The following is a 12,497-nucleotide window of genomic DNA, read 5'->3' on the forward strand; positions in this document are numbered from 1 at the left end:
TCCCAGCTGAGCCCACCATCTGCATTCACCCTCACGTCAAGAACAGATGACACGAATGTACAGTAGTATCATACACTTCATGACGATGAACTGTGAACCAGGGTACTGCATCATATCCGATACTGCTCTGTCACATTACACATTACCAACCCTTAATGCAAGTACTGACAATGTTAAATAGATAGCTAATATAATAACAGTATTCAGAATGAAAGAAAAACTTACTTTTTGATATATTATTAGAAAGAACAAAATACAAAACATCTACTTATAATTAACAACCGACAAAAACAACAGGTGATCACACGTGTAAGGATCACTAATGATTAATTGTATCACTTTAAAAGACATGAAGATTTCTATTCATAAAGCTATACAATATTTTGTTCATTATCGCAGATGATTCGATCTGTGATAATGAACGCGATATTGCTTAATTGTCAGTGAATTAAGCTCCATCTGAAAGCAGATAATGTAGATATACTACTAAACACGGAACTGACTTTACTTAACAGAGAAAAACTGCAAATGGACTGGAATGATTATAGATTTCTTTCTCATAATCAGCAACTAAGCACAAATCTTGCAGCTGCATTTGCAGTGAAAATGTTTAAAAGTCCATTCCTTATTTAACAAATTTCTCATTAGAAGAGTAGATATACATAATTTCAAATACTGAAACAACTCTACCGTCAAGACTGAGAAGAGTCTACAGTATTTAAAGATTAAACATATAAGCCTTGGTGGACATTATAAGTCAAAGTGTCAGTACTGATTGTGGTAAGTTAAACTGAAATCTCTTCCATCTGCACAGTATGTACTAGATATTTCTGCCACAAGGACACATTCATACTTTGCCATGCTGTAGTAAGATGTACGCATTCTAAGCATATGGAAAGATATGATAGGTTTATCTTAGAGTTGATAAACAGCTCCAGTATAGCTATATTTAAATATACACAGCTAGAAAGATGAGCGGTTTTCTATATTTCTACCCATGTTTGTTGCTGGAATATTACCTCAGGCAGCAGCACTATTTCCAAAGACTGAGACCTCTGCAAGTGTCCTGTCTCATAACAGGAATGCTTATACAGATCAAGTTTTTTTTCAGTCTAGACTCCAAAAGTGCCATGAGCAAGGACTGACTGTCAGTGCTTTAGACACCTATGCTATCACTGCATGCACACAAAACAAAACTCCTCTTTTCCCAGGTGTTACAACAAGAAGAGTGTTTAAAACACAGGCTGAGGTATTCTGCCCTAGTTTTGAGAGCTGAACTTTGGCTCTAACTGACCAGCTGTTTACACACAAGTTGCTTTGCCATTAATTATACTACTGATTACATGGGTTAACAACATGTGCGTGAGCCTTTTGGAAACACTCCAGTCCTGAAGGAAACGGATAAAGGGATGAAGCCTTTCCATTAATGACTCATGTCATTATAGATTTCTGTCTTTACCAGTGAGTAACCAAACAAAAAGCGTAATTTTGCTTTTATTCAACAGTTCATTCAGAAATATGTTGATATTGAGGAACTTACATTTGAAGGCTTTTACTTTTTCTGTTTTTGTGATGTACACAACCTAATATTACTTTTAAACAACAGTTCAATAAGAAAAATGTTGATATTGAGGAACTCAGTTGAAAAAAACGAAAACAGATTAAGAGCCTTCGAATGTATGTTCCTCATATTAACACAATTCACTCATAGACATGTTTCTAGACTCACTCAAAAAGACTACAATCTTCTACACATTATATTGCTTTCTGCAGTGAAAGTCATCTTATCTGAATCAGGAGAGAAATATACATAGATCAAATACTGTTTATATACAGTCCAAAACTGTAATAAACATGGTTTTTGACATGAGAGAACAACAAGCAACAGACTTTTTTTTTTCAATGGAAAAAGCATCATTATGGATTAGTAGCTCACATTTTGAATGGAAGCAGTGCTTTAAAGTTAAAACTCATTAATGCTAGATTTGTGTCTCACAAACACAGACATTAACTGAAGGACTGGAGTTGTGTATATTTCTGGTGGATTATTGTTATGTTTTTATCAGTTGTTCGGACACTCATTCTGAAGGCAGAGGCAGACGATTCATTGATAAGCAAGTGATGTGATGCTAAATTGTTCCAAATCTGCTCTGATGAAGAAACAAACTCATCTATATCTTGGACAGCCTGAAGGCGAGTACATTTTCAGCAGGGTGAACTAATCTTAACCAAGATAAATTAAATTCTATAAAAGCACTTTTTATCTATATGTATATTTCATGCTAACAATTATATAATTATAGTATCTGAATACTTCTAAATCTTGGTTAATGCTAATCTTTCTAATACATTGCTATGATAAAAATATTAGGGGTGCTCCGATCACGATCGGCCGATCGTTAATGCGCATCTCGTCAGTAAAGCCGGTTCTCTAATCAGCGGTTAATTCCATCAGGTGTGTGATTTCACATAGAGCAGCTGTTACTACACGGAGCCGTTGTTAACTGAGAAGATGCACCAAAAAACGCTGAAAATGAAGTGGATTTGCGCATCTTCTCTATTAACAACGGCTCTGTGTAGTAACAGCTGCTCTATGTGAAATCACGCACCTGATGGAATTAACTGCTGATTAGAAAACCGGCTTTACTGACGAGATGCGCATATCGGAGCACCCCTAAAAAATATAAAGCATTACCTTCAACTGACAATTATCATTAATTTAAGAGTTATACTTATGCATGTCTTTCTCTCATGATATCAATATCAACATATAGAACCTTCTTGTAAAGTAATAACATTTAATTTGACTAATGCATATTATTCTTCTACAGCACAAAATTCTGTTGCATATACTTTATTCTCCTTTCACCAGCTTCTGAAATCACACCATGGTTTTGAGCAAACTAGAATGCCGTCTCTTTCTGGTTGAATAGAGCCCTCCAATTTAATATACATACAAACCAGCAGCAAATCAAATTAAATCTGAAGCAGGCATCTCCATGAGCTAACTGCTTTACCCATCCTCCAAGACATGCCCTGGTTTTATCTCCTACTTCATGTGGCAATGTGTGACACGTTTATTCACACACTAACAAAATTCTTTATCATGCATGGCAATAGTTCCAGACTAATACACCATCATACTCAATCTTGTTGTATTGTGAATAATCTTTTATACAAACTTTTATACGTACCAGTCCACAAAAATCTCACAAAAGACTCATTCATGCAGTTATTAATGACTTTACTGTTCATGTGAGTCAGCTACATTTTGCTCAGCTCTCCCTGTCATCATTCACACAAAGCATACAAAACAACCAAGCAACAATGCTGACTACAGTGTACAATGTCATATATTTCAGTGATAAAACTAACAGTGGAAATGCTTTCATCAGCAGTTTGATTTGGTATCAGCATATCTTCCCTTCCGTCATTTACTCACATAGTATATTTCACTTTAACTGGCTTATCACACTTTTAAAAAAATACAAAAGCCATAACTCAAACTCAAGCCTTAACAAATCTAATTTTCAATCAATTTCAGTGTTCTTCAGTCTACGAGCCGCTGTTCCAATCTCCCTAACTGCTGTCTGATTTAACACTAATTAACGATTGTGCCCTTGAGGCACATTGTGTTAGATAGAAGCCACTACAGCAGAATGTACTCTGCACTGGTCTGGGGTGTTAAAATATGATCTGGATCTTGACCAATCCCTGCTAGAAACTAGCTGAATCAACAGCAGGAGAATGCATCTGCAAGGAATTTTTCATTTGAAAACTTCTTCATATTAATCTTAAAAGCAACTCAGACACTTATTTAGAATTACCACAAAAAACAAAAAACAAAACTGGGCACACTAAACCAAACATCAAACAATGTCTATTACTATGAATCAACATGTTTCAGTGCTTGATGATAGGTGCAGAAACACTGTACAGGAATGACTCCCTTTCCTTAACAAGATGACTGTCATGACCTTAACTTTCTATGAAACAACCTGACCAGAGGTCCTCTGAAGCTCAGGTTAAGTGTTCTGACATGTCCTGCACTACTCTAAATGAGGTACAATTCAATAAAACTTTCCAATAAGACAAACTGAATGAAAACTGAACAACTATTAAATAAAATGCACATTTTAGCATTTTTTAAAAAGGATATCAATTGTAAAGAAATGACAGTGTTTTAAAAATAGAAGGACTGTAAATTCATAAATCAATCAATATTTAGCACTGGCAATGTCCAGCAATAAAAAAACAAATTACAGCCCATTTTTTTGAGCTCCTGGATAGAGCATGATAGGGAATATTAATTCCCTGGTAATAAAATCATGAAAGTTGTAGTTGTTGAGTTCATTAACTCTGTTGCACTATGTTGCCTCAGGATAACAAAGTAATTTTCTACACTGTGCGAGTACTTATGATAAACGGTTGATTGATTTTTCACCCATTAAAAACAAATTCCATTTGTTATTCAGTAAACTTCATTTCCTAACATGAATTGCTTAAATGTGTCCTCCAGAATCAACACTATATGGCCGTTTTTTTTTGTTTTGTTTTTTACATTATTGGAGTAACTATAATGTAAAACTAAAATGTATTTATTAACAATTAAGTTAATCTTAGGTAATAAATTTAGAAACCAACTACCAGATTCTGTCATGCAGCACTTAATGTAAAGTCTGTTGCACTGATATTTATAATGTAATATTTATATAACTTCAGCACTGTTCTTAAGGTAAAAAAAAAAATTAAGGTAAAACTTAAGACATCATACACGAAAGTGACCCCTTTGAATTTTAAAGTTAATTGTATGCAACAAATTCGGGGGAAACTTTAACACTGATTTCATAATACATGCAATATAGGCTTACGAGAAGTCAAGAATTTCCATTCAGCATATCAGTATCAACAGGTTGTCGAGGAGGACATTGTTGGAGAACCACGAGTCTATCGATTGCTGAACTCTATTTTCCCGCCACAAACCATAACCATTGCCACTGAACAAATCGTTTGTCTGACTAGGAATCGTATTTTTGAATGTTTCACGAGCTCACTTGCGCGTGCCTGGTGGGTCGCTGTCCTCGGTTCTGAAAACAAGAGCGTGGATCACAGGACTGCTGTGTGTTACACACATACACACACACTCCGGTCACGACTACAGCTAACAGACCCACTAAATGACAAGACTGACGCACAAATGAGCTGTTTTCCTACTTTTTCAGTGTGATACTTTGCTGCAACGAAGTATCAGACAGGTGGATCTCAGTAATTTCCTGTGTAAAATGATCGAAATGAAAAGACGGCCAGCACATTCAGCTTAGAGAACCTTTTTTTCAAATGATAAAAGGGAAAATATATATTAAGAATAATAAATAAAAACGCCTCAAAGCCGAAACAATCAGGTGTTCTGTTTAGGTGGTCTGGTCCAGCATTTATTCAATAGCGCCTCCTACTTCATGTATGTTTGAAGATCAGAGTCTTGTGTCTATTTTGGAAGTTGACACATTTAGTTCAGGAAACTACGAAAAACTTGAGCCTCAACGGACTTATTTTTAGAAACACATTATAGCATTTAAAGAAAAGGTAGGAAAACGCACAGAACGTAACATTTCTCTATAGCTGAAGTAAAGCACTATGTTCACTTGGTCTTCCACAGATGGAAATGATAAGGGTTTAAAGTGGGCTAAGCACATGTAGTAACTTTAGAGACAAGACTACACAAACACACAAGGTTCATTTTAACATGTCCAACCTTCTATTTCACTGTCCATCGAGAGTCGCCCTGCAAAGCAAACGGTCCCTTGTCTTTAGGAAATGCAGATGTCATTCATCGGCATCCTGACCACAATGTCCCAAATGGCCGTGTCTCACACACGCAGTTTGCTCCTATATTTACTAAACTGGGAAAAATAAATATCCTTTATATACTGTGGGAATGTACTAAAAGGTCTCATCAACAATAGAAGAAAGTGTAGAAGCGACGTGCAGGAGCAGAGAGAAATGTAAAGCCCGCTCACTTACTCTCGTATTCGCCCCCGCCCCTCTTTACTCCAGCACTACTGCCGGTGTTGCCAAGTCCGCTTATGATAATCCACTTCGGCTTTGTTATTTCATAAAGTCTTTACAATAAGAGCTTTTTTATGGGGGAGGGGCTTAGGGCTGTTGCGTGTTTGGGATCCATTCAATTTAATAGTTTTTATTTAATTTAAAGACACAATTTTGCTAATAAATTTTGTTTAATCTATGATTTATCTAATTTATATGTTTATGTTTTAAACACAACGCCTCTTTATCTCTATGAATTATGAAAAACCATCAGCAGGAACAAAACAAAACGGAACCTCTTATTTAGTCGTAAGCTTATTCGCTTAAATTTCTAACGAGATTTGGCAACATAAACTACTGCTCCCCCCTGCGTGCGCGTGCGTGAATCTCAGCGCAAGGAGACGCTGCGCACGTGCCGCAGGTAAACAGACGCCCTAGTTTTTCCACGATCCATGAAGACAAAACGGAAAAAAACCCCACACAAATATATATATATATATATATATATATATATATATATATATATATATATAAACAAACAGCACACGCAGAACTCATTAATGGGAAAGAAATTAATAATTACTCTTCCACTTTTACCTCAATGTTTCAAACCAAATTAGTACATCTCTCCATAAACATTTAACGTTGTTTTGCGTTACAGTGGTACAGTACAGTAGTTGAACGCAGCCAGTAAAATAATTTTGGATATATGTTTTTCATATCTATACATTGAGAAACCGATGTTAAAATGCTGGTTCACCTCGGTAATGTGCAAAGAGCTGCATCGATTAACCACTGAATAACTACAGTAATTTGGACGCACACTTAAATCGGTGGACAAAAAGAAATGACATGAAGACAACATAGACTATTGGTCACGGTTACAGTGCACAACGATTCCAGCCTGTGGCTTCGTACCTGCAATGCTGCAGAGAGAAGCAAAGCCCCGCCCCCATTCTGCATTATGACAAATCAAGGCAGGCAGCTGTGTGCCATTAGAGCATCAGAGCACACAGCTGAAAAGAAACGATGAATGCAGTGTCAAACAGCAGACGCTGAGGTTTGTCTCGAAATAGTTTTTATTTGACAGTAGTGCTCGATATAGAAACCAGGCTGTGGTTTAATGGCCAGGAGTGAAGAGTCAGTGCAGAGGCAAGCGTATAAACCCCAAAATCCAGTAACTGGATTGAATGTGATTATAGTTATGGCCCTCTTCTGAAAAACAACATCTGCCACATCCCAACTGTACTGCTTATAGCCTGTGCACAATGTATTTTTTATATACTTGTAGAAACTTATAAAACTCATAACATGCCAAACAAACAAGATGCTTCCTTTATAAAAACTCACTTATTGGTTTTTCTAATTGCATGGTCTTACTGAATGTGCTAAGTCCATTGATATTCTACCCAGCTTCACCTTTTAAGTGAGTGTAAATTCACTTCCGAAAATCACACACGCTTTAACAACCCATTATTTCATGAGTCAGAGCAGGAGTCGGGAATAACTTATAAAATGGCCTTGTGATTTCCTTGCACACTTCAACACCCTCATTTCCAGGCAGCCATGTGTTTCATGGCGTGCTTAAAGTCAAACCAACTTATGAATCAACCTAATTCAGTTCAATATCTAATTCAATATCCACTAATCCACTAAACCTACCTTCTGCTACTTAAGTTTATAAAACACTGAGCTAGATGAAAATACATTAAGAAACAATTCTTGAGAACTCATAAATGCTGAATAACCACAACAATGTTGTATACTCTAGACAGTAGTTCATACAAACAAATGCAATGTATTTTGAACTATATGTGTAATATGTACTGTAAAATATATTATCAATAAGCCACAATGTTTTTCTATTATGTTAACTCATCAAAATTACTAACTTCAACTTAACAAATTAGTTGAAATGACTTGTACATCCAATTTGATTAAACTTACAAATTTAAGGCAGCAACTGAACTTAGACTTAAGTGCGTATAGTTCAGTTGCTGTTGCTGCCCTAAATTTATATATTTATATATATATATATATATATATATATGTATATGTGTGTATATGTGTGTATATATATATATATATATATAAAATGTAAAATACATTTTATTTATTTGTATGTGTATATATTGCAAAGCAGAAGACGTGTTTATAGTAGAAATGGTAGTGTGTGTGTGTGTGTGTGTGTGTGTGTGTATATATGTATATATATATATATATATATATATATATATATATACAGTCTTGTTCAAAATAATAGCAGTACAATGTGACTAACCAGAATAATCAAGGTTTTTAGTATATTTTTTATTGCTACGTGGCAAACAAGTTACCAGTAGGTTCAGTAGATTCTCAGAAAACAAACAAGACCCAACATTCATGATATGCACGCTCTTAAGGCTGTGGGCAATTAGTTGAAAGGGGTGTGTTCAAAAAAATAGCAGTGTCTACCTTTGACTGTACAAACTCAAAACTATTTTGTACAAACATTTTTTTTTCTGGGATTTAGCAATCCTGTGAATCACTAAACTAATATTTAGTTGTATGACCACAGTTTTTTAAAACTGCTTGACATCTGTGTGGCATGGAGTCAACCAACTTGTGGCACCTCTCAGCTGTTATTCCACTCCATGATTCTTTAACAACATTCCACAATTCATTCACATTTCTTGGTTTTGCTTCAGAAACAGCATTTTTGATATCACCCCACAAGTTCTCAATTGGATTAAGGTCTGGAGATTGGGCTGGCCACTCCATAACATTAATTTTGTTGGTTTGGAACCAAGACTTTGCCCGTTTACTAGTGTGTTTTGGGTCATTGCCTTGTTGAAACAACCATTTCAAGGGCATGTCCTCTTCAGCATAGGGCAACATGACCTCTTCAAGTATTTTAACATATGCAAACTGATCCATGATCCCTGGTATGCGATAAATAGGCCCAACACCATAGTAGGAGAAACATGCCCATATCATGATGCTTGCACCTCCATGCTTCACTGTCTTCACTGTGTACTGTGGCTTGAATTCAGAGTTTGGGGGTCGTCTCACAAACTGCCTGTGGCCCTTGGACCCAAAAAGAACAATTTTACTCTCATCAGTCCACAAAATGTTCCTCCATTTCTCTTTAGGCCAGTTGATGTGTTCTTTGGCAAATTGTAACCTCTTCTGCACATGCCTTTTTTTTAACAGAGGGACTTTGCGGGGGATTCTTGAAAATAGATTAGCTTCACACAGACGTCTTCTAACTGTCACAGTACTTACAGGTAACTCCAGACTGTCTTTGATCATCCTGGAGGTGATCATTGGCTGAGCCTTTGCCATTCTGGTTATTCTTCTATCCATTTTGATGGTTGTCTTCCGTTTTCTTCCACGTCTCTCTGGTTTTGCTCTCCATTTTAAGGCATTGGAGATCATTTTAGCTGAACAGCCTATCATTTTTTGCACCTCTTTATAGGTTTTCCCCTCTCTAATCAACTTTTTAATCAAAGTACGCTGTTCTTCTGAACAATGTCTTGAACGACCCATTTTCCTCAGCTTTCAAATGCATGTTCAACAAGTGTTGGCTTCATCCTTAAATAGGGGCCACCTGATTCACACCTGTTTCTTAACAAAATTGATGACATCAGTGATTGAATGCCACACTGCTATTTTTTTGAACACACCCCTTTCAACTAATTCAACTAATTGCCCAATTGCACAGCCTTAAGAGCGTGCATATCATGAATGCTGGGTCTCATTTGTTTTCTGAGAATCTACTGAACCTACTGGTAACTTGTTTGCCACGTAGCAATAAAAAAATATACGAAAAACCTTGATTATTCTGGTTAGTCACATTGTATTGCTATTATTTTGAACAAGACTGTATATATATATATATATATATATATATAAATATATATATATAAATATATACAGTATGTATATGTGTGTGTTTGATACACAGTTGTCTAAGTCTAGATTCACGAGTCCATGGTTGCCTGTGCTGTCTGAGATGTGAATGGACTGGTTTGGTGCTGAATGGGCATTGGTCCTCTGTTGCTCCCTTTCTCTGCTTTCAGGGCTGTCTGCATTGCAGCTGTCCCTTTCCACAGGCTCCTCCACCATGCCCTACTTTACTCTGTCAATGCACACTGCAGTAACAACACTCACCCCCCCCCCCCCCCCACCTCCACAGACAAACAGCACCACACACAGGCACTGGTACTCTCTTTACTCAGACTCATAGGAGACAGAACACTTAGCCTGTCCTTATAACACGTGCAGACACGTCCCAGATTAAATACACACAGAAATCAGCCGTTTAGTAAATGTGTGCAGTGATAAACAGTATGTGCATTTGTTGGTGTAAGTGCATGTGTCCCTCTTCCTGTAATGCGTAATTATTTCTACTGGTTTGGCTTAGGTTTCTGCTCTCCAAACATCAGGCTTGTCAAACACATGCTGTATCTTAATGCTGGCCACCATTCCTCGCTGTCCAACCATTCATCAGGATTGTTTTTCTTGGCTAAATCTTCTATCACCTGATCTGAGCAAGCAGATTAGAGCTTCGGACGTCAAATTGGCAGGCGTGTCGCTTTGGCCATATGCTCCAATATTTTCATGAGCTCTTTGACGCCACAGCCTCAGTTCGAGGCAGCCTGGGATGCGCTGAAGCATGTGTGTGGGTTTGTTTTTGGTTTGCCAGGCTTTAAAGAGGGCAAATCCACCACAGCGATGGTATGATTAGACTTAAACCCTTGCATTTAAGTTAACACTAACAGACTGGGACAGCTTAAGGACATTTTGTAAAGTTCACCGATCTGTGCGTAAAGCACGTTGAAACAGTACAGTAGAAGTGTTTAATGGTGGATCTTGGTAACATGTCTTTCTTTTTGTCCCATATTCTCACAAATAGCTTCCAAAGTGGTTAACATGGTAAAACTTTTAATTTGTTGATGAAGGGATGAAAATATATAATATGCATATTATTATTATTATTTATTTTTTTGTACTGTCCTAAATAAGCTATTTCACATAACATAAGTTTACATACACTCCACAAGACAGAATAACAACCAAATTTATAAAAATGACCCGTTCACCTGGATGATCCAAGAGTTATGACTCGTCTTATTCTTTTAAAAATTACAAACATTTAGGATATTCTGATATTATGTAAACTCAAAAGCAGGACTGTGTTTTATTTTACTTAGTTTTTTTTTAATTTATTTATTATTTACATTTTACATTATTATTAGTTAATAACAGCACTGAGAAGAAATAACACTGAACAATAGTATACTTTTAAATTCAATTAAATTAAAGTTCATGATATATTTTTTTACATTTTAAGCAACCTTATTGCAAGGTTAATAAAATTATGCAGTTTTGTGCAAAAAACACCCCATACCACTGTATAAAAACAAAGATACAAAAGTCAAGCCAGATGTGAAGAAGCAATCAGTTTGTGTTATGTCACAAAAAGCTCATCAAAGTAGTCAGTGTGCTATTTCCAGACTGCCCATCCCCTTGACCCCAAAGTATTAACCACTTATATAAATTAATGCCTCATCTCTCCTTGTCCCTTCCATGCCTCAGATTAAAGCACAAAGAGCAAAAAAATTAAATAAATAAATAAAAAGGTATCAAAAGCTTCTCCTGTTGTTCTTAAAGCCCTTAAACTGAAATTCTACCTTATAACAGGGTGGTCTGCACTCCCTTTAGCTGTGAATAACACACTTTACTTTTGCTTGATGTTGATCTCAAATGCATATTCAGCACTGGTATTGATTGCTCAGATTTCTACCGAACTGCTTTCTTTGCTAAACATACCCTCTATCTCCATCTAGAGGTCAACTGTAAAGCAAACCTTGAACATGGAAATCTAAACTGCACTTTACCCTTCCTCAATCCAAATTTGTTATAACACACTCACTCTATCTATCTCTGTCTCCGGCTTCATGACATACTCTTCTTTTTTTCAGATCAGATGTGCTTTTAATTTGTTAATACTGAATGTGGGATAATTAGAAAAGCCTTGGGCCAAGGCACCATTATATAGTCACCTACTTCAAGTAGCTCAGTAATCAAGGGTCACATGATGGGTTCCAGATTTAGTAAAGTGATATTTTTTTTTCTCTCTTACAAATGCAAAAAAAGACAGAAAGGAAGACCTACCGTCAAGTGACAGCCAGTCATGCTGGGATGAAGGTAGGGAGGGCAGTGCACGGGCTTTATACTCAAACACAACCGAGTTAGAGATGATATGATTACTGACAGCCACCTGCAGAGTCACCAAGCCTGTGTCATGGGCTGCAGACACACACAAGTCCGTAATTAGAAAAGATCAGAGCAAATCACACTGACATCTATGAGAGTTCATGCAGTTCTTCACCCTATCAGGGGTGACATCTGAAGGTTTACAGAAAATCATTGCAATCTAGGAAATACTTACTTTTTAATGTTTATTT

The 12,497-nt window shown here is 36.5% G+C and overlaps 1 protein-coding gene across 15 annotated transcripts in view; it reads right to left on the reverse strand.

Moving 5' to 3' along the window:
• Positions 1-12,497, reverse strand: part of camta1a (calmodulin binding transcription activator 1a) — a 352,256-nt gene that overhangs the window by 19,891 nt on the left and 319,868 nt on the right. For all 15 annotated transcript variants that reach the window (XM_052593210.1, XM_052593212.1, XM_052593208.1 and 12 more), the window contains one exon: positions 12,205-12,339. In XM_052593210.1, the coding sequence (XP_052449170.1) occupies positions 12,205-12,339 (135 nt within the window). The remainder of the gene's footprint in view (positions 1-12,204; positions 12,340-12,497) is intronic.

This window comes from Carassius gibelio, chromosome B23, assembly GCF_023724105.1.
Source record: "Carassius gibelio isolate Cgi1373 ecotype wild population from Czech Republic chromosome B23, carGib1.2-hapl.c, whole genome shotgun sequence".
Lineage (NCBI taxonomy): Eukaryota > Metazoa > Chordata > Actinopteri > Cypriniformes > Cyprinidae > Carassius > Carassius gibelio.